The 22,406-nt window shown below is 44.2% G+C and overlaps 1 protein-coding gene across 10 annotated transcripts in view; it reads left to right on the forward strand.

The window, feature by feature from the left end:
- CCBE1 (collagen and calcium binding EGF domains 1) overlaps positions 1–22,406 on the forward strand; it is a 249,115-nt gene that overhangs the window by 53,268 nt on the left and 173,441 nt on the right. For 6 of the 10 annotated variants that reach the window (XM_072952103.1, XM_072952100.1, XM_072952102.1 and 3 more), the window contains 5 exons: positions 11,155–11,254; positions 19,062–19,146; positions 19,765–20,220; positions 20,338–21,355; positions 21,792–21,872. In XM_072952103.1, coding sequence (XP_072808204.1) covers positions 21,225–21,355; positions 21,792–21,872 — 212 coding nt within the window. In that variant the 5' untranslated portion in view covers positions 11,155–11,254; positions 19,062–19,146; positions 19,765–20,220; positions 20,338–21,224. Of the gene's footprint in view, positions 1–11,154; positions 11,255–13,805; positions 13,939–19,061; positions 19,147–19,764; positions 20,221–20,337; positions 21,356–21,791; positions 21,873–22,406 lie in introns of all 10 variants that reach the window. The other 4 variants (XM_072952105.1, XM_072952101.1, XM_072952106.1 and 1 more) reach the window with 4 other exon arrangements.

A 22,406-nucleotide genomic window follows, 5' to 3' on the forward strand; every position in this document is an offset into this window, starting at 1 on the left:
TGCTTTTCTTTTTCTTCATCAGCCCAAGGACCTCTGTTGTTTGCAAGATATGTGGTTTCCTGCCATTTGGCCTCTGCCCGCCTTTCTCTGCTCACATCTAGTGATCTGCCTGCTCTAACACTTTCATATCTCCCAGCATTTTTCGCAGAGAATCCTCTTCTAAGAGGATTCTCCTTGTTTGCATAGTTCAGACAATTGCTTAGGTCAATTCTCTTTTTTTATATGTATATTTTTATTAAAGTATAGTCAGTTTACAATGTCGTGTCAATTTCTGGTGTACAGTCAATTCTTTTCTTTATTTGGCCTGTGCACACATAGCTAAAGTCTGTTTAAGTCAAGTGAATCTTTAAAATACGTCCCAGACTCAGTGTTAAGAGAATTGAAATCATGGTTAAATTGCGAATTCTTGCTATTTTACCTAATCTCATTGTTAATTACAGAATTATGCAGAATGAATCTTTGAACTTACAAAGATGTCAGCTTACATCCCATCTAATGCTGTTCCACAGGCCCAAAATCTTTCAATAGATACAAATTGGAATTGGAATTGGAAAAACTTTGGGCCAATTTGTAGCAGGTTTTCCAGAGAAGTGTTTTTCACTGACATTATGGAAACCCAAACAAGCTTCTCCCTCAGGATCATCATAAGAGTCTGGAAATATCAATCAGCCCTAAACACAGTCCAAGATTTTATGTTTTCTGGTTTTTACAAACTGTCAGTTTTAATTCTTATTGAGCAACAAGAAGTTTCATTGTTTATTGGAACAAACAGGGCTAGTAACAATTCTTTCTTTCCAAGTGCTGGATCTTTCCATTCACTTAAACTAAATAAAATATTTCTGGTATGCCCATAGAGGCAAGAATGCAGAGCTGTAGAGCATGCATTAGGAAGGATTTGCAACACCTCCCTCAGGCCAGGTCCCCGTGATCAGACTATTTGCATTTTGTTTTCTTTTCAAATCTTTGCAAAAACAAATTGGATACAAATTCTAATTCCCTTGTGGTAGAATTGGAAGATACTTTAAAAAATGGATAAATTGGGAATTGAAATTCCATGACTGCATCTTCATTTTAAAACAAATGAACCTAGCACCATGTCTCTGAGCAAAGAGCTTACCAATAGAGAGCCTGGATGCTTCCACCCCCAAGAGGCTCAGCTCGACATGGGATCAGGGGACCGTGGGTAGACGATGTTCTGTGGGTAGGGGATGGTGGTACAGGACCAGCCGCTGACACTCAGGATGAGGGGTGAGCACTGTTGCGGCCATAAGCTTAGGTCTTTTCTCATCTGATTGAAGGGCGCATCTCATTCCCTTCTCTCAAGAGAACCATGTTTTAAAGGCTCTCTTGCAGCTTCCTTGCTCTTAGCTGGTGAACAACCACAGGAAAAGGGAATGTTTTTCCCGCTCTTTACCCTTCAGGAGCCTCCTCTCCTTTCAGTGTATCCTAGAACCAATAAGGAATGCCTCTGAGTAGAAATAGATTTTCTCCCATCATTTTATCTGTACATGCTAGGAAATTCTTTCTTGAGACTGATCACGAATTTTTACATCCAGTATATTCAGTTGCTGGGCTGGTGGTTTTAGAATTCAGTCCTGATCACCCGTTGTAATTCCCTGGGATTTCTTTCTAATTTTTTTTAATTATAACTGATTTATAATGTTGTGTTAATTTCTGGCGTACAGCATAGCGGTTCATCTTTCTTATTCTGTTCAATGACTAGCGACACTAATATGTGGCGTCCTCTATCTCAAAAAAGGTCATCCTTTTTTGGGCGTAATTTTCTTAAGTCTATTGAGTTTCCAGTGACAAATCCATGAATCTTTTTCTCCCTACTTTCTTACTGGTCTAAACTGATCTCTTGATGGGCCTCCAATGAGAACGGAAGGGTTCACTCTATTGGCTCTGAGCATGTTTTGCTGCCCTGTGTAAAAATTTTTGTGGGCAGATTGCTTGAAGCGTGAGTCAAATCTTATAAGAAACTCTCCAATACTGTCCAATTTCTTTGCTGTGACAAACAAACTATTTTAAAGCTTAAAGAATGTCTTAGCTGAAAGGGATCATAGACCCTATTTAGTCCAACCTTTACATTCTACCTACAGGGAAACTGAGATACAGTCTTAATAAATGAGCCCAAAGGGAAACTGCATGAAGAGTTTGAAGGTCTTGCACCAGAGAGCCCAGTGTTAACGTGTAGTTCAGTCTCCTGTGAGTTCCACTGAAAAGAGCATAATCATGAATACAAGCTCTGTTTTGATGTTAATTTTAACCACATGTCCCATAGTCGGGTTTAGCACTTAACTGGCTCTTGCCCACATTCTTGTTGAAGCATATAAAATGCCAGGAAATTAAATTTTGCTTCATCCTTTCTCTGATAGAAATGGAATCTTTGGGTAAGGTGGTATTTGAAATTCCTCACTTACAGTTAGAATTCCACTATTCTCTGTTAATTTTTATGAGGTGCCAGGCAGGTCATGGTACTACGCCCTAAAAAACAATGCCCAGGGCATGGCTTGTCCCATCAAGCTGCCTGTTAGCGTGTGTAAAGGGGAAGTTTTAGCCTGACTTCAGAGTAGGCACAGGTGGGTTCAGAAAATCTACCTGTCAGGCCATTAACACATTTTTTATTTTTCCCCACAACTATCAGTAACAATATATTTATGAAAACCATAAGAATCAGAAGCTCTAGAGCTTTGGACTATATTTAAGATCTTGCTTTACTTTTTTATGACTGTCTGAATTATTATTAACCTAGCCTTAAAAAAAAATGGCCAGTGGTGTCTACTGTTGTAAATTTGACGTAACCAAACTGAATCCTAATTTCCTCTAAAATAGTGATTCTTAATGAAGGGTGATTTTGTTACTCCCAAGGACATTCAGAAATGTGTGATGTTTTTGACTGTCATGACTCGGGGGCGGGGGTGTGTGCCACTGTCACTTAGTGGGTAGACACCAGGCATGCTGCTAAACATCTTACCATGCACAGGACAACACTCCCACAACAAAGAATTATCTGGCTCAAAAAGCCACAGGTGCTAATGTTGAGAAAACTTGCTCTAAAACAAGGAATAATTCCAGTCTGCAACACCAAAGATTAGTGCAACATGGTTAATATTCTTAGACTTCTGAAAGTTGGTAAATGAACATTGAGGATTATATCTCAAAATACCATTCTTCAATGGAAGCCAGAGTACGCCAACATGAAAGATGTATGTTTAGTGGGTTTAACTGAAAACTAGAGAAGAAAATAAATATGAACACAGTGGTATATCATGGCATTCAATAATTTTCCCACACATGTATGTACAAACATACAGACAGACAGACACTGGAAACTGACACACATACACACAAAACCTACTTTGTCAAGTGCAGGGCCATTTCTGTTTTTAAGGTATGATGTAAGGGCCTTTTGTCATACGGGGTTGATATACTTTGTCAATCCTCACACTGGGCCATTGTTCCTACAGGCCAATATCATGTGTTTGTGAGATTTTATCAGTCTTTATTGCGTAAATTCAATAGCTGTCATCAGTAGACGTTTACTGTCATGCTTTTGCGTCCATAGGTTGATTGAATGGCTGATTTAGGTTTGGCTTAGTTGGGTGGTTCTGCTGTGGGTCTTGCTGGGCTCAGCTCTTCACTCTGGGTTGAATTTGGACTTGCTCCGTGTGTTTCTTTTACCCAGGCTGAAGGAGCAGCAGCTGCTCTTGGGAGGATCATAATGATGGCAGACGTGCAAGTCAGGGAACAGGGCTGAAAACTGCTTAAGTGATGGACCTGAAGACTTGGGCTCAAAACTGGCACAACTCACTTCTGCTTATGTTCTGTTGGCCAAAGCAAGTCACAAGGCCTAGGCAGGTTTCAGTGGGGTGGAGGAATGTGGGAGGACCTGCAAAGTCACATGACAAAGAGTACAGAAACGGGAAAAGAATTATGTAATCCACAAGAGGCATTATGGTGGTCCCCTGTGACATCATCTCAAAAGTTTCATAGGTCACTTTAAAGCAGCTCTGACACCTTGCAGACACTCATTATGGCTAGATCATCCATAAACTTACATAATTTTTAAAATTTAATTTTCTTTCATTGTGAAATGAATAAAAACCTTTTTTGAGAATATATGAAAAGTACTGAAGACCTGAATAAAGGGAAAAAATCGCCTACAATATTACAATCTACATAAAATGACAGAAGTTTCTGTGCATTGATTTTTAGCATTAAATTGCTCCTGGATTAGAGAAGTGATTTTTGCCTGTGTTGAGAATTTGAAAAATAGTGAAAAGTATAAAAATCACTTGAAATCCTACCACACAATAATTATCTCTTAACATTTTTTTATGCACAGAATTTGTTTTACTTTAATAGGTATCAAACTATATCTGAATTTCTCATCCTGCTTTTTGTCACCAAAATATATATTATTTTCCGTGTCATTAAATATGCTTTGCAAACAAAACATTAATAGCAGTCAGATATTCCAGCACATAGAAGTCCTCTATCCAATCACTTCTTCCTTCATCTGTCAGTCCTCTTAAGATACTGCTTTCTGCACTGGTTATGAAGCCTAGCTTTGAAAACAAGTGAGTGCATCCCAGGTATTGGTCCAATTCTGGTTTTATATGGCTTTCACTAGTTGACATAGTGATTGAAACAACTCAACTGTTTCTAGCAAGGCTAACCAGGGTAGGAGCCAGAATTCCCCAGTGCCAACAAAAGTCACCATAATTCTTTAAAAGCTCATACCTGGCTTATTTATTACCCTGGAACTAACGTAACACATGCTTTCCTGCTGATGCTGTCTAGTGATTTTCTCCTAAGCACTGACAATATGATATATATTCCATTTGGTGATTGTGTAACTAGACGAAGAGGCATATTAAGGCTTTAAATCACAGAATTCTGACAGTTTACAATGTGGATTGCTTTCCATTAGAAGGACTTTTAGGGGTGCATGTGGAGCCACGTGTAGCCCTCTGGTCGACCACTCAGGGCGTGGCAGTACCTGTATAATTATGAGGCCTGAAGTGTGAACAGATGCAGATGGTTTCTGGATTAAGTTCTGAATGTTGAACCTAACTATCCCTTTATGTACTACAAATTGGCATCAGCTATTGTTAAAAGAAATGTACAAGCCAGGTGTACTTGTTTCCCAGGACTGCCTTAATACAGTACCACGAACTGGGTGTCTTAAAGCAACAGAAATTTATTGTCTCATAGTCCTGGGGCCCAGAAGTCCACAATCAAAGTGTTGGCAGGGCCAGGCTCCCTGTGAAACCTGTAGGGGAGACGACTCCTTGCCTCTTCTAGCTTCTGGTGTTTTCCAGTAATCCTCAGCGCTCCTTGGCTTGTAGATGCACGCCTAAAATTACTGCTTCTGTCACATGTCCCATCACCATCTCTTCTTGTATGTCTTTTCTCCTCTTTATAAAGACATCAGTCATAATGGATTAAGGGCTCATCCCTCTCCAGTATGACCTCATCTTAACTAATTACACTTGCAATGACCCTATTTCCAAATAAGGTCACATTTGGGGTGCCGGGGTTAGGACTTCAACATCTTTTTGAAGGACACAGTTTAACTCATAACACCAGGAAATGGAAAGTTAAAGCCCCGAGTAATTGAAATATCCCACAGGAGTATTTGTTCCTGCCGCTTAGCTGGAAACAGTGAATACATAATCAAAACATGTTTATGAAGTTGTGGGATGGCTTTAATGAGTAACATAATGGGAAGTTCCCCTTTGGTCACTGACCAACATATATTCTGTTTTAAATTCCAAAAGTATCACGTGAACATTCTGGAAGCATAAGCATTTCTACATCCAGTGGTCATTACATTAGTGAGGAAACCTCCTGAGTTAACTACTGTTTTCTGGGAACTTCCCAGATTTCTCTGGGTTTCAACATGAGTGACATAACCCAGAATGACAGTACTGTGTGATATAGGACAACATGGCTGGAAAGGACCAATTTTCCTAGCTTCTCAGACAGTCCGAAATTTGGCTGAGTCTATCTCAGTTGCAGAGGAGCCAAAGGAGAAGATATTTCCCAGAATGAGCCTTGATTAGAAAAGTCTGCCCCAGTATATTCGAGCTGCAGGCCAACTGGCAATATCTTGAGTCACCAAAGAGAGCACTGCCGTGTGGGTTTCCTCACATTTTCTCTCCTCATCTTTCTTGCTAACTCCTTATTGGCCACTAGGATCTTTCAGAAAGCACTTAGGTAAACCCCAGGGCTCACTGATACATTGGTTGTCATGTAATAAATCAGTTACACACAGACGCTGTCTGTAGCTGACAAGCTTTATTCCACCAATTGTGCTTATGGAATATCCGTAGTGATATAAAGAATTTGTAGGATGCAAAATAAGCCCACTGGTGGAATGATTTATAAAATACCCCTAGAACAAGTTCAGCCACGATGCTTACAAAGGTTAAGATCATTTTTCTTTCCGTCAGAACTGATGAGGGACAGCAGAATGACGTTTTGTAGTGATCATGTGCCTCTCAGTAGAATTCAAAGCACTATCTAAATGTTATTAATTGCCCCTGTCCTTGGAGTAGACACATCGCTTTATAGAAGGGAAATCTGAGACAGAGATAACTAAGTGACTTTCTTCTGATCCTAAGCGTTAGATAAAATTGGGGTGTTGATTTATGATTTCTGTCGTCACTAAGTGCCTACTCAGAGGAGCATGTCCATAGTATGTTTACCAAGCACATTACATACGCTCAATACTCTGTCCTATGTAGGACTGTCATGTATTATCTAACCTCACAGTAACTTTATGTAATGAGAATCGTGGTCATCTCTGTTTTAAAGACGAGGAAGCTGAGGAATAGAAAGATTAAGTAACTTGACTATGGCCCGGCTATAAGGTACAGTGTGGCTATAAACCCATGGGGTAATTCCAGTATCTGTCCTCTTCCTAAGCCTTCTCATTCCTTTAAGTAACATCCTTAAGTTGTCACTTCTGCCTCTTCTGAAGACATCCTGTAGCTGTGTTTCTAGCTAATGCCCATTCTAAAATGGATCATTGATTCAAGAATGAGCTTAGTTGCATGAGCCGTAAAGTTAAGTATCCAAGATGCAGCAAGCAGTCCTGCATCTGGTCAGAGCCAACATCCTCAGCATTGCCTTTGTCAGGCTGCCCATGATGTCCCTGCTGAAGCTCGGCACGCACGGCAGTAGAGGCTCAGCAAGGCTGTGTGAGGCACCATCATTTCTTGGCCGAGATTCTCCTAAATTGGACACAGGTTGGATGTGTCAGGAGTGCCAAGTACCTCCCTTGCATTCCTTCCAACTCACATGAGCTGTTTTTCTTCCCATGGAAAGCAACCACTGCATGCTTTAATATGAGAATCAGGATTATGTGAGATTATAAATAACACCCCCCTACGTTCCCCCCAGGAGCATATTCCAGGAAAACATTGTGGGAGCCTAGAGGAAGATGAGTAAGTAGAGACAACCTTGGCCAGCTGTGACCGTGCGCCAAAACATGCATCGTGAGGTCAGAGTCCTGTCATTTCACCCTGTATCAGGGTGCTGCTGTGAGGACCACCGCTTCTCTCGGACTTGTCTCTAAAATGTGTGATTTATGTACAGGAACACATCCCCCAATGCAAAATAAACCCAAACAAAATAGAACCCAACAGCTGACTCTCATGATTGAATTATATGAGGTGTCAGAAAATCGTCTGGATGGCGGTCCTTGATGGGGAATGCAAGGGATGGGAAAGAAGAGCTTACTAAGTCCATCATTGTTAAATTTCTTTTACGAGGCTTTTTCCTAACGTCTCATGGGAGGGGGAGATTAACAAAGCCGTTTCCATTCACTCTCACTGGCTTGTTGGCCCTGGAGATCGGGGGAAGGCACTGTTCCTTTCTGACACTCATAAAATATTTGTACTTTCATCCTTAAAAGTGAGGCCATGGCCTCCCAGAGAGGTGGTACAGCCCACAAGGGGGGAGGTCCAGTGTGAAGCACACAAGTGTCTCCTTCCCCACCCCACCCTTGTGCTGTCTGCTCACCACCGCCCCTGGCCGACCTCACCGTGATTACACTAACCTCCCAGCAGGGGCCAGGCCACCTCCAACAATCACAACATCTCATTAAACAGTAACTTCCAACCTCCTCTCCTGCTCGCCCTCTGAGCTGGCTAGGGAAAGCTTCTGGTGGAATTTTAATTCTATTTCTCCTCCCGCTCCCAGACTGTGAAGGTCTGGTGAGGTGGCTAAGCAGTGAAGAACTTCAGGGAGAACTATAATCCAGGGGGGAACTCACCACCATCTGTTAATTAAATAAACAGTAGTTGACTGAGCTGGGAGTGTGGACCCAGGTTCATGGAGAGGGAATGGAATTCCAGCCCAGGGTTCCATCCTTAATACAGCTGCGGACCGTGCTTAGGACCCTCATCTCCAGATGATTCTGCTTCAGCGCTCTGCCCACCAGTGAGCCAGCTCAGCCCCTGCTGAGGTGGGTGTCAGATTTCTGTCTCCAATCTACTTCTGTCTCTGGGGTTCTGTTAAGTCCTCTGTCTTATGGTACCTACACACTCAGTCATTCCTCTGCTACTTAAGCTTTTCCTCAGGAAAGCCAGCTATCGCCGGAAATCCTCAGAAGCCAGGTGGATAGAAAAGAACCAGAAAATCAAACAACAGAGCTCTAAGCAAGGCATCTGACCCAACCTATAGCCCTCAGCCCAGCTGAGGGGGAAGTGAATGTGGTTGGGGTGAGACAGGCTGGCCTGGACCCTGGATACCTGCTCTCAGTCTTCAGACCCAGAGCAGCTGACTTTCCTTATCAGGACAGTGATGGTAATGATGATGATAAAACTTTGCAAATGGCATCATAACTGACATGTGAAACGAAGATAATTGTATCTCTTCTCTTAGCCACTGTGAACCATTTAACAAATAGATGTTTATCCTTCATGAAGAAGGCAATGATGCACTAAATAAATCTTTTTTCTTCTTTATTCAACCATCATTCGTCAGGAACGTATTATGCACGAAGCTTAAGTGAAATATTCAAAGATGTACAAGTTTCCTTGTCTTAAATCCTAAGCTGAGGCTTGAGGCTCTAGACAAATCCTAAGCAGCCTTGAGTTTTTTTTCTTGCAAATAACATAGTAACATGTCCTCCTTATGTTTGCACGTACACCTCTCCCCCTCCACGTGTGCCTGAGGTTTCTCTGATTGTGATAACATTTGCAGGCATCCACTTCCATTTTGCTCACCGAGGTGGCTGCCTGGAATTATGCATAGTCTGTGGCTGCAGAGCTCAGCAGAGCTATTGGCTCACACGGGGGGCTGCTCTTGGAACCTTGGTTCCATAAATCACCCAACTTGGCCAAGTAATCATAGATGGCAAGAGTTTGCTACAGGGCACTGTGCAGAAGAGACTTCAGATTCACTTCCTTTTTCTTTCAGGGAAACCCAGACCTTGTTTGCTGGCAAAATCCAAGCTGTCTGGCCTGGGGACTTCAAGGTCTTCAAGGGCTGGATGGGGCCTGGTCATTGAAATGATGGTGACAGACCTAAACGAGGTTTCTGTATGGAGTGTGGCCTAGACAGTGACTCATTTATGCAAAAGAGCCTTTTGAGTTAAGAGCCAGAGCCAGAATTAGCCAGGTGACCTTGGATGTGTTATTGGCCTTTCCATGCCTCAATTTTCCTCATCTGTAAAATGGGGATAATAATACTTACCTGATAGGCTTGCTGAGGGACTGGATGACATCCCCTCAGTAAATCACTTAGAACAGCACTTGGGATGCAATGAGCAGTCAATAAAGGATTGTCAAAACGTGGATAAAGGATTATTGAAACATGATGGGGCACAAGCTTCTCACCCCGAGCACATTAATTTCACAGAGCCGTGAAGAATGTGCATGTAATCCCCAGTCTGGCCCTGACACCCCGGCCTGGCAATAGATAGCGGTATTGCCAATAGCATTATGGCCCCTTCACGGACACCCCTCCCACCCCCAACCACAGGGAAAAGGCCCGTCTTGTGGGAAAACACAAGGTGACAATGCTTAGGGGAAGGGATTTTGAACTGTTTTGGTCTCTTCCTTGACGCTGAGTTTTCGGTAACAACGTCCCCCTCTCCCCGGAGTGACAGCATTGGAAAGGCTTACGCTAAGTCTTACCGTTGTCTTCAGTCCCCTAAACTGCTGCTCTTCTTAACCTTAACGTTAGACTTCAGGGAATTCAGGCCAGAAGGAAAATATGGCCGGCCTCAAAACAGTTACTGCTGGCTGCAACTTTCATAATGCTGTGAAGGCAACTAGCAATGAGCTAGGGCAGCTTCCACACTCTTTAAAAACGTCCTGATGTCCAGAGAGGCAGCCTAAAGCCTCCCTCCTGGTAGCATTTCCTAGTCAACAACACAAGTCAGCCCGCTCTGATTTACTCATTGTATGGAGAACAACAGTTTGACCTGAAAAGAAAACAGTCTTTGTAGGAAGGGGCCATTAAGTGGAGGTAGTTTAAACCACTTGCCTTCTGACCCTTTCCTTTGAGACTTGATTGAGTGTTGATAGTGTTTTTGCAAGGAGTGAGAAATAAATAAATAAATACAGAAGCTTGGAGCTGTCACCGGTGGTGCGGGAGCCTCTTAAAGAGTCACAGGTGTTTTGTGCCTTGGAGTCAGATGCAGGAATCTCCAGGAACGGTGGTCTTTTTCAGAGTGTGGGGCTTTTGTGCTGGTAGTGAGACAGGCTGGGACCTGGGACCTGGGCCCCTTTACTGCAGTGCTTGCACCTGGGCAAACTCTCCTCCAGCGACAGAATACGAAGGAACGGTAAGGGACTAAAAATAACTGCACACATGCGCAGTTGGGCAAATTGCGACCGACAAGATACAAAAAGGCCAAAACCCACATGCCACTTCTGAGGTGTCAGGAGCAGAAGCAGGACCCTGCACATGATCCCTGCTCACAGCGCCACCAAGGGGGCGGGCAGGCCGCCCCTCCGGCCCCACCCTCTGACCCGCCCAGCCTCCGTGTGGTTGGGTGTCTCGCTTGCCTCCGTTAGAGTGGAAGCTCCCTCTTACTTATTTTGGTTGCCAACACACCCAGCATTGCCTGTCATAGAGTAAATACTTGATTTTTAAAAAAATGAATGCCGGTATTTCTCCCTTCTCTTACAGCAGGAGAGGAGCTGGTTCGACCACGCCGTGCCAACGCAGTGGCACAACATCAGTATCATGAAGAAAGGACCAGAGCAGCCTGCCCGGCAGGCGGCAGCAGGTGAGGCGAGGGAGGCGTGGCACAGCGGGGCGGGAGCGGTCAGGGCAGAGGGCCGGTGAGGCCGCACCGCTGGGCACGGGAGATGCTTGAGAGACTCTAAAATCAGAAGCTTAAGGGCTGCATGGGGGTTGGGAAAACCTGGAAAATAAACAGAATTCTAAGCAAAATATTTTCCCAGTTCCTCTAATCACTGCAGGGCAGCTGAGAGATAAGGTAACTGCCAAACTAAGACAGGGACACAAAGGCAGGAGGAGAGAGTCTGAGAGGGGAGATCTCACCACGTTTAAAGGCATACAAGAGATTCAGCCAAAGAGACAGATGCCACAGCAAGGAAGAAGCGATGAGAAGATGGGAGAGGAACTGAAGGGCAGGCCTAGGGCAGGAGAGGATTTAGCAATTGGGGTTAGGAAACAGATAAGAAATTAGAGTGAGAGGTGGTTGAATGTTTAAAGCAGGATTTCTCAACCTTGACACCAGGGACATCTTAAGCCAGACAATTCTTTGTGTGTGACGTGGGGCACCCTGTGCATCACAGGAGGTCAAGCAGCATCCTGACCTCTACCCACGAGATGCCAGTAGCCTCCAGCCCCTAGCTGTGACACCTAAAATATTTCCAGATGCTGTGAAATTTCCGCTGTGTGACAAAATTGCCCCCCAGTTGAGAGCCAATGATTTTGAAGAAGAATAAGACTGGGGTGGAAATATACTTTATACTTGTATATTTGGAGAAGGATATACTTTAAGGAAGAGCAGGGCAGCCGGAAGAAAAACAGAGAAGAGAGAGTAAGCTGGAGGATAGAAAGTGCAAGTTGGTGGGTGAAAGGACAAAGTCTGACCAAAGGAGAGTTACAGGAAAACGACTGATGAAAGAGAACAGACAGGAAGGCGAGCCGAAAGCCGAAACGGGAGAGAGAAAGAAGACCCCGGAGGAAAGCAGGGCTGACTGGCCAAGAAGGAAGGACACAGCCTGAGAGGGAGTCGACTTCAAAGCAGGTCACTCAGGGGTTTAATGACGGGTTACTGACATGAGGGGTCAGGCTCATTAGTCTTGTATCAAGACGTGAGGATTCGAGAGCCAAATACATGTCAGACTGCATACATATAACTTTCAGGCTCATTATAATTATCCCATAAGATAAATGCTGGAACTGAAAGATTCGAAAGGTCTCAACTCCCTTGCTGATGAATTATCGGGCGCTCATCAGCGATTAACCAAATAAACAACACTGGAAGATACACTTGGTCTAAACATCACTGGCCACGCAGTAGGAGGGTAAACTGCGGCTCTGATACACCCCAGACCAGAAGGGATGTGTGTTGATGCAATGAACCTAAACCTAGGCAGCTCATTTTATCTTGCGTTCCTTTGGGATTCTGCCTTGTTGGTCAAGATTAGGACTGAAGAATGCGAACCCATGCTGATCTGAAGTGTCCACTTCAGACAAGCCAGAAACCTTGGAGAGCTGTGTGTGTGCGGTGAGGGGCGAGAGAGAGGGAGGACGAGACAGAGAGACTTCCCAAACACTTCCAACTTCCTTGAGCAAACCTTGGTGGTAACTCTATTCTTTCTGGATCTCAAAGAATCTGTTTCCAACCGGAAGGAGATTCCACGGGACTGTGCTGGACTCTGATGTTTACAAAACATTCTGCGTAGGTATTTCTCCGCGGTGACTACAAAAATGCTCATACCACCCCCATCCCTGCAAGTGTTTTCCTAATATCTGAGTTCCATGGGAGTTCTAGGTCTGATAAGGACCTGTCTCAGCTCCAGGGCTAGAATGGGAAGGATGGTTTGCAAACACGCCAGAGCTCCAGGAGTTCTGAAACCAGAGCTCATTCTTCTCATGCCAGCATTCCCACATAAATCAGCAGACTGTCTGGCTCCGTGAGGACAGGTCCTGTGGATACGGCTCAGCGTTGCTGCACAGAGAGAGGTCAGCCAATACACAAACGTGGGGACTTCGAGGGTCAGCTGGTTGGCACAGAGCTGCAGAGGAAGGATCGTGCCTGAACACCAACCATGACAGAGGCTCAGAGTTGCTGATTATGGTGGTGGACCTTGGCCTTCCCGATTCTCATTACATCCCTTGACAAACATCCTGGATGGAGTCTGTCTCTCAGGAGAAAACTGCCCAGATGCTTACTTCTCCAAAGGGCAGTTTAGTGTAGTGTTAAGAGGATGGGTCCTGGGGCTAAAAATACCCCATTTCCAACCCAGCTCTTTCCTCATAACTCTGTATATGCAAGTTAATTAAAATCTCTGTCTCAGTTTCCTCACCTGTAAAATGCAGATGCTAACAGAATCAGTGACAGAGAATTATAAAGATTAGATAATACTTGTAAGATGCTTTTTAAAATGTCTGCATGTAACAAGTACTCAATAAGGGTTTGTTGTTGTTTGTGCCAAATTCTTGGAAAATTATCATCCATTAAAAGCATGTAGGAATATGGCTTTCTTGCTATTATATCATGAAACAGCCTCTATTTTTGTTAAGAGCTGTATCGCATGTTCCATTAGAATCTGACAAAGTGCTTCATTTTCTTTAAACAGAACTTCCCTACCAGAAGATCGTGGTCTCCTCAGGCAGGGGCACATTACATGTTGCAAATTTTCCAGGCCTGTCCTGGTTAGAACAACTCAACAGAAAACAGTGCAATCACACCAAAGCATGGATTTGAGGACGGTATTCACCCGACTCTAGAACTGACCACAGCTGGGTTTTAACTAGCCATTTCCTTGGAACATATTTAAACCACGATTTGATTTTAAAATATATAGAAGTGAGACAGGCACAGTATTCAGAAGCACAATGATTCTCCAAGGGGAATACGCATTCTAATTTCTAGTAACTATTAAGGAATTTGACTAACTTGAGACCTTCATCACTCTCTAACGTCTAATTAAACCGCAGTGGTAGTGACATCGATGTGAAACCTGCACCTTAGTCTGTTCCCTGACAGGACGTCCCTACTCTGAGCCATCCATTTCGCAAAGTATCTCTTATGGAAAGTAAATTAAATGTGACAGGGTGGAGGGCCCACCATAACTGCATTCAGATTTTCAAAGGAAAAACAAACTAATACACCCCTTTGTTGTCTCTGATGCGACAGGCATGTTATATATCACATTTACTCTCTTCAACAAGTCTATGATTTGGAGATTATTGTTTCTATATTATTTATGGATAAACTGAATCCCAGGTCAGGGTCATAGAGGCTTTAGGTTGTAGACCTGGATTTCAAACCTTGATAAATCTGATTTTTAAGTCTACTCCTTCCCGCTTCCCAGTGCTATTTCTCTAAGTCCATTTTTTAAATGGAGGGAAATAAAGTTAACCTCATATCCAGAGGGGAAATTTTTTTTTAATTGTAGTAAAGTACTCATACTCTGCTAACATGGGTAAAATATTTATTCCACCATAAAAGATAATCTTGATTCAAATCAGAAAACTTAAAAAAAATTGAAGTATAGTTGATTGACAATGTTGTGTTAGTTTCTGGTGTACAGCATAGTGATTCAGTTATACATATATATTCTTTTTCATTATAGGTTATTACAAGCTATTAAATGTAGTTTCCTGTGCAATACAGTTGGACCTTGTTGTTTACATATCCTGTATATGATAGTTTGTATCTGTTAATCCCAGATTCCTGATTTATCTCCCCCTCTTTCTCCTTTGGTAACTGTAAGTTTGTTTTCTATGTCTGTGAGTCTGTTTCTGTTTTGTAAATAATTTCATTTGTGTCATTTTTTTAAATTCCACACGTAAGTGATATCATATGATATTTGTCTTTGTCTTTCTGACTTCACTCAATATGATAATCTCTAGGTCCATCCATGGTGCTGCAAATGGCATTATTTCATTCTTTTTTAAAAAAATTTATTGATATGTTGATTTACAATGTTAGTTTTAGATGTACAACAAAGTGATTCAGTTATACATATACATATATATTTTTCTTTTCGTATTCTTTTCCGTTATACGTTATTTCAAGAAATTGAATATAGTTCCCTGTGCTATACCGTAGGCCCTTGTTATTTATCTATTTTATATATAGTAATGTGTGTCTGTTAATCCCCAGCCCCTAATTTATCCCTCCCCTGTTTTCCCTTTTGGAAACCATAGTTTCTTTTCTATGTCCGTGAGTCTGTTTTTGGTTTTTAAATAGAATTTGTATCTTTTTTTTTTTAGATTCTGCATATAAGTGGTATCATATGCTATTTGTGTTTGTCTCACTTACTTCACTCAGTATGATAATCTCAGGTCCACCCGTCTTGCTATTATGGCATTAGTTCATTCTTTTTATATAGCTGAGTAGTATTCCATTGTATATATATACATCACTATTTATTTATCCGGTCATCTGTTGAGGGACGTTACAGCACTACTGTAAATAGTGCTGCTTTGAACATTGAAGTGCATGTATCTTTTCAAATTGGAATTTTCTCCAGATACATACCCAGGAGTGGGATTGCTGGATCACATGGTAAGTCTATTTTTAGCTTTTTAAGGACCCTCAATACTGTTTTCCACAGTGGCTGGACCAAACTACATTCCCACCAACAGTGCAGGAGGGTTCTCCAGCATTTATCATCAAATCAGTAAGCTTTTAGAGTCAACATTGGTATTACCTGTCAAATTGGCTTGATACCATATTAGAGCTAAGTATCTCCCAGTTCTCAATAAATATTAAATAAGAGCTCTTACTCCTATGGAGGTAAGGGATATAAAGAGAGTTATGTCTACAAAAATAAAGCAGAGAAGTTGTGGGATAGGAATGGCTGATACTCCAAGGAGTCAGCTCATAAATCCTGGCTTAATTTTAATGCCATGTTCTCCACCAGAGACCTTGCAGCATGGGCCAGTGGCCTCACCTCTAGTGCCTGCCCCTCATCCTCCCTTATTCACACTTGTGGGGACCACAAGGACTGGGGCCATCTCAGCTGTGTGTCCTGCCATCTCCATTTGTCCTAGAAGGGGCTGCAGAATTGAACAGAGTTAGAATGCTCTTCTCCGCCCAGAAACCCCGGGTTGGATCCTACAGCTGTGACTGGTCAAGGAGACTGCCAACAGTAGGCTGTCCTGACAAATTCCTTTAGAAGAAATCCCAGACAAGGGACTGTGTGTGTGTGTGTGTGTGTGTGTGTGTGTGTGTTTTAGAACTTTCAAGAACATGACACTGAAATCACATGAATAATTTTTCTTGATCTTTTTAGACATTGAACCAAGCAACAAGAAGTTTCTCTCTTTTTTTTAGAAGTTTCTCTTTCTTAAAAAAATTTTTGTACATTTTTCTTTTAGCCGCTTATACACACATAAGGCTAACTCATCTTTTTACATTGCCTTTATTTCTGAGTTTGGCAAATATTGTGTGATTCTGTCATGAACATAGGAATCGGATGTTTATTCTTGTCTTGGGAGAAAATGAGAGACCTATAGCTTCAATATACTTTCAGGATTTGTACAAGTTAAAACTAAGGCAGAATAAGTGCAAAGATTGTGTACACACCCCAAAACCAGGGCTTTAAACCCTTTTACTGTATTAACATGTTTGAGTCTTACCTCGAGCACATCCTCACAATGGCTTGGAGACTGGAGCACTTGAACACTCTTCAAGGTGTAACCCTAAGTCTCTAAGCAGACCTGGCCGTATGTCAATCAAAACTGAAACTGAAGGAAATGTGTCAGGGCAACCTGTTTATTCTAGGGATATATGCTGTATGTATATCACCCACAGTTTTGTAGGAACTCTCCCCACACTTGTTGGGTCTTGTTTCTATGAAAATACCTTTAGATGACTGTTGCTATATCCCAGGGAGATCAACAGGAAAAACCTGTGATTTTTTTTTTGAGCAATTTATAGGTTTTTCCTTTATGGCTACCTTCAGTCTTGTAACTGATCATGTAATTATCCTGGATTGATGTTTGAGAATCTGAGAACTGATTTGTGATCTGCTTTAAACATGGCACAGGGGTTATACAATCCTGCCAATTAATTTCATTTCATTGTTCATTCTGATTTTTCCCCTTTGCCTTAATTGCTTTATCTAATCCTGCTCCATACTTCACATAATGCATATAATACAAAAATATATATGCTGTAAAATACTATGTATTTTTGTCAGCCACCACAAACCCCTTTCATAAGGAAAAATTTAAACAAATAATAGTGAAATGAATTGTGTCTCCACTTGGTGGTGGCTTGTCCTTTATAGTAATTCGTCTTTTTAATTGATCTCTACTAATACTATGTTGATTTTCTACAAATAAGATGTTGGAGTCCCTTAAAAAGGAGTGAGCAAAATGGAGGAAGGTGGTCAAAAGGTGCAGATTTCCAGTTCTAAGATAAATAAGGCCTGAGGATATAATGTCCAACTGAGTGATTACATTTAGTAACACTGTATTGTATATTCGAGAGTTGCTAAAACAGATGAAAAGTTCTCACAAGATGAAAATGGTAACTTTTTATGCTGTATATCAGAAATTGACACATTGTAACTGACTATACTTCAATAAAAATAAAACACCAGCTTAAAAAAAAATGGTAACTTTGTGTAGCAATGGATGGTAACTGGACTTGTGGTGATCATTTTGCAATAGAGACATATAGTGAATCATTATGTTTACACCTGAAACTATGTTATATGTCACTTTTGCCTCGATTTTTTTAAAAAGGTAAAAATTTTAAAAAAAAGAGTGGAAGATACCATTGTTCTTATTTTGAAGCGTACTTTCTTCCCAGTGGCCTAGTTTTTTTCTTTTCTTATTTCCTTTCACTTTGCTTCTGTGTGCTGGCCAGTCATTCCCCTCTTCCCTGCCCCAGACAACACTCAGCAGCCCTTAACAATACCTGGTCCACCCGGGAGTCGAACCTACAGCTCAGTCTGCACTTGCCCTGAAGCCCTTGGCACAGCCCCCCAGCCCCCCAGCCCCCCTAGGACAGGATAGATTGTACAACTACCCACTCTCTGGTTTGTTTCAGGGAAGCTGACAGGTCTCTTTGGAAAACATCCCAGAGAGTGGCATGCTGAGAAGAAATCAGAATACACAGCCTCCCTGAGGAGCGTTTATGTCCTTGTCATTAATCTTTATAACACTCTTATGAAAGAGGCAGGAGGTGCATCCTCTCAGTTAGTGTTTCATAAAGGAGGGGATGGGGTGGATGAGGGTAGCTTATGCGTGGTAGGGGAGAGAGTTAGGGTATCAGGAGAGAGAAACCAAAGACCCTGGAGGTCCCTGCCACACTCAGCCGCATTCTGACATCTCCCTTGTGGGTTACAGCTTGAGTAAATGCAGGTTTCGTCTTTTACAGGAGTGTTTAACTTTTCTGGGGACTGGAATACATACACAGCCATCCTCTTGGCTGTATGCTCCCGCCCAGCCCCTCAAACCCCACACGAAGTGTCTCGTGCTGTCAGTAGCTGTCAATGAGTTTAAATTCCAGGCCTCCAGGCAAAGGTTTTCAAAAGGTCTCTGCTCCAGCTCACCTCTTCCAAAATGCCCTCTGACCACCCAGCCTTGGGATTTCCTCCCCAGGCAAATCTGGCCTGTTCACTTGGCCGCAGTACATTCTCTGACACCTCATTCTCCTCTGTGCTCAGCGTACGGGCTGAAAGTAAGGAGGCAGCAAAGTCTGTTCAGTCCCCAGTCTTCTGCCACACAGCTGCGTGTCAAGACGTGGGTTTGCTTTTATTACTTACAGCCTGAATTTCTTTCTCGGTAAAGTTGCCTGTCCCCATAGGTGACTTATAATTATTTAATGAAGCTGATAACTAATCTCCTGTATCATTCTCTATTATTTGTAGAACTAACATCCATAATGCAACAATAGAAAAGCAAAATGAGTGAAGATGAGAAAAAAGATAGCAAGATATCAAAATGGAGTAATAGGTAAGACAATATAAATAGAACCTCCTACAGAATGGCCTCTTCCCTGCAAGGTGGAGAGCAAACACTTGGGAGGCAGAATCTGAAGTGACACAAATTTATAAGCTCCAAGATGGGTTTATTTTTTAAAATGCTTAGAATGGTATCTCTTTAGGAGCCCAAAGAACTGCTGTGAAATGAACTCCTATTTATCCATAAAGCAGCTGGAAATTTAAAACTGAAAATCCTGTGCAATCTAATCATTTATGTTCAAAATGGTAATAGTTAACATCTACATAGTACTCAGTCGATGCCAGGCACTGTGAAAAGGTGCTACATCATTACCTCACTTAATATTCTCAATCATTTATGAGGAGGGAGATTTCCCCATTTGACAGATGAGAAAACTGAGTTCAGAAAGTTTACTTAACTTGCCCAAGACCACAGACCTAGGAAGCCACACAGCCTGGGTTTGAATCCAGGTTTTTTTTTTCCCCTTGATCTTGTAATGGTCACCGGCAGGTTTTGCAAGCTTCTGAAGTGTCTTCTGAATTACCGTGTGAAAATTGCTTCTCTCGTGTAACACCGTATTTTAATACTAAGTCTGTTTCATGGTCTGCCATGTGTCTGTAAATTTTGTAGGATAAAACCACGTCGTGGACCTAAGTCAGACTCCTACTTTCACGGGATATTGTATCCAATAAAATCATAAATGTGAAAAAACCTTTGAAAAATATAAAAGCATTCTACAGAGAAATGAAGACGCCATCGCTATGAAAAAATCAAGGTATTCTCAGTAGCCCAGAGTAGTTTGAATCAAAACACCTGCTTCCCTAACCAATTAGCACACCGGTAACTTGTGAACGAGCTACCTTTTCACCTCCCAGTCCTGGGACTGCAGAACCACGCGTCTGTTAAGAGGCTCGGCATTACAACCTCGTGCTCTTCCAACTTACTTCTGGGCCACCACCACTTGCTTGGCTCAGCGGGACACATTTATGTCACGAGTTTCTCTTTAACAGGCACAGAAACGCCTAATAACGCAACGAAGTGTTAAGATGCAACCGAATATACAGGCTACAGTTCGGTCTCCACCAGGTGAGCTGATTTACCGACCCCGCCCGGGTTTTCAGGGTAAACACCCGCCACGTTAACTAGCATGGGGCGGGGCCCCCTGATTAACAGCCCCCTTCAGGGTCTCACCTGATCTTCCAGGAGTTTCCCCTCTTCCGTGTGTGCGAGGTTTGGAAAGCGCATTAAAGCAGCTCAGGGCAAGAGGATTTAAAACCCCCCAGGAAGAAACGATGAGAGCTCATTACTCGCTCGACCTCGAGTTATGAAGGAAACAGCGGCTTTATTACCAAGTGAAACGAGATGAGGCCTTTCTTCTAAGGGACTTTAATGAGACAGACCACGCTGTAGAAATTGTGCTATTTCAGGTCTGGAAAGGCAGCTTGTGAGAGCCGCTGTAGCTTTTCAACTCCTCTTTTCCTGCCTTATTCTACTAAGGAGAACTGTGAGAGCGGGAAAGGACAGTGTAGGCTCTCGAGGGGGGAAAGCAAACGTTGACCTGACCCTGGTCCTTGGAAATCAACTGACAACAGGAAGGAAGTTTATTAACCCCTCTGCTCCACCCCCTCCTTCTCCCGGGGTGGAGATCGGCTCCTCCTCCTGGTCGGGCGACCCTGGAGTAAAATGCCAGCAGCCGCCTGCTTCCCGCACCCTGAGCAGCGCTCCCAGCCGAAGAAGAGGCAGGAGGCGAGGGTGCCGCCCAAAGCCGAGTGGAGTGAGTCTGTCCATCCGGCGTGAACATCCTGAGCGAGACCGCCCGGACCCCGCGAGCCTCGCGACGACCAGGCACCACCCCAGGCGCCCCGTTGGCCTGCCTCTCTGCCAAATTGGCGCTTTGCACCCCAGCTCCCACCTTGATCCTCCAGCCCCACTGCACCCCCGAACCCCAGTGGCACATTGTGCAGGTGGCGCAAACGCCCCCGCCCTCGGGCGCCCCCTGCCGGGGAGAGGGAAAGCGGCGGTGCGCGGAGGAGCCGGGCGCAGGGCGGGGAGAGAGCTCCGGCGCCGGGAAGAAGCCGGGAGCTTCCCTGATGGTGCCGCCGCTTCCGAGCCGGGGAGGAGCAGCGAGGGGGCAGCTGGGCAAGAGCCTGGGTCCGCTGCTGCTGCTCCTGGCGCTGGGACACACGTGGAGCTACCGGGAGGAGCCCGAGAACGGCGACAGGTAAGCGCTGCCAGCCCCTGCTCGGTGCACGCCCAGCTTTCGGGTGCAGGCTGTGACCCCACCACCTACCCCCGCGGTGAGCCGCATGCCCTCGCTCCCTCGGGCTCTCAACTTCCCAGGAGGCTTTAATTCTGCTCTCGCGTTAGAGCCTCCGCTCCCTCACTCTGGGCTCCCCCATCTGTGAGTCGGGGCCCCGGGACACCCCCGCCCCGCCGTCCTGCCACCCTCCAGGGCTCTGCTGCTTCACCTCTTCTTATCGTGGGGCTGAATTCTCTCTGTTGGACCCTCGCCTGGCGAGTCCCCGACCTCGGGGTCCGCTCTGCGTCCGCGCTTAGCGGACGAGCGGCTGCTCGGCGCGCGGGACGCGGATGCCCAGCGCGCACTGCCGCCGCTCGCCCCGCGGAAAACCAACAGAGTTCCTCCAACTTTTTCACAGAGAAATCTGCTCAGAAAACAAAATCGCCACGACCAAATACCCGTGTCTGAAGCCTTCGGGCGAGCTCACCACGTGCTTCAGGTAAGTCTCGGGGCTCTGCCGAGTCCGCCGCCGCGCGCCCCGGGCTGGCTGGGGAGGCGGCGCCGCAGAGGAGCGGTTTGGAGGCGCGCTCGGGGAGCAGGGGCCACGGTGGTGCTGGCACGGGCTGGGTGGGTGAGCGCTCCTTGGTGCCAGCCTTTGTGTGTGTGTGTGGCTGCTGGGCCAGAGCAGCGACGGGCAGCTCAGCATTTGCGGCTAGTCTGTGCCCTAAGATCCTGAGGGAGGCGGTTTGCTGCCCTCTGGGATACTTGAGTGGTGGAGGTTGGAGGAGAGAGGTTGACAGTTCATAAGGAAAGTGGATCGGATTGTGGGTGTAAACAGTGAGGCAGAGCAAAGACAGATGGTTGCTTTTGCATTTGTGTTTTGTTTTGAAAATACAGAGTCAACAACAAGGAAATACTTGGCCCTTGACTGTCTTTTTGACCTTCTGCCGGGACAGAGTGTAACACTGTCACGGCCTCTGTGGGCAAAAGGCGGGCGGAGAGGGGGAGGATGTGGGCAGCCCATGGGGTTGTC

The sequence above is a fragment of the Vicugna pacos genome, chromosome 30 (genome assembly GCF_048564905.1).
Source record: "Vicugna pacos chromosome 30, VicPac4, whole genome shotgun sequence".
Taxonomy (NCBI): Eukaryota; Metazoa; Chordata; class Mammalia; order Artiodactyla; family Camelidae; genus Vicugna; species Vicugna pacos.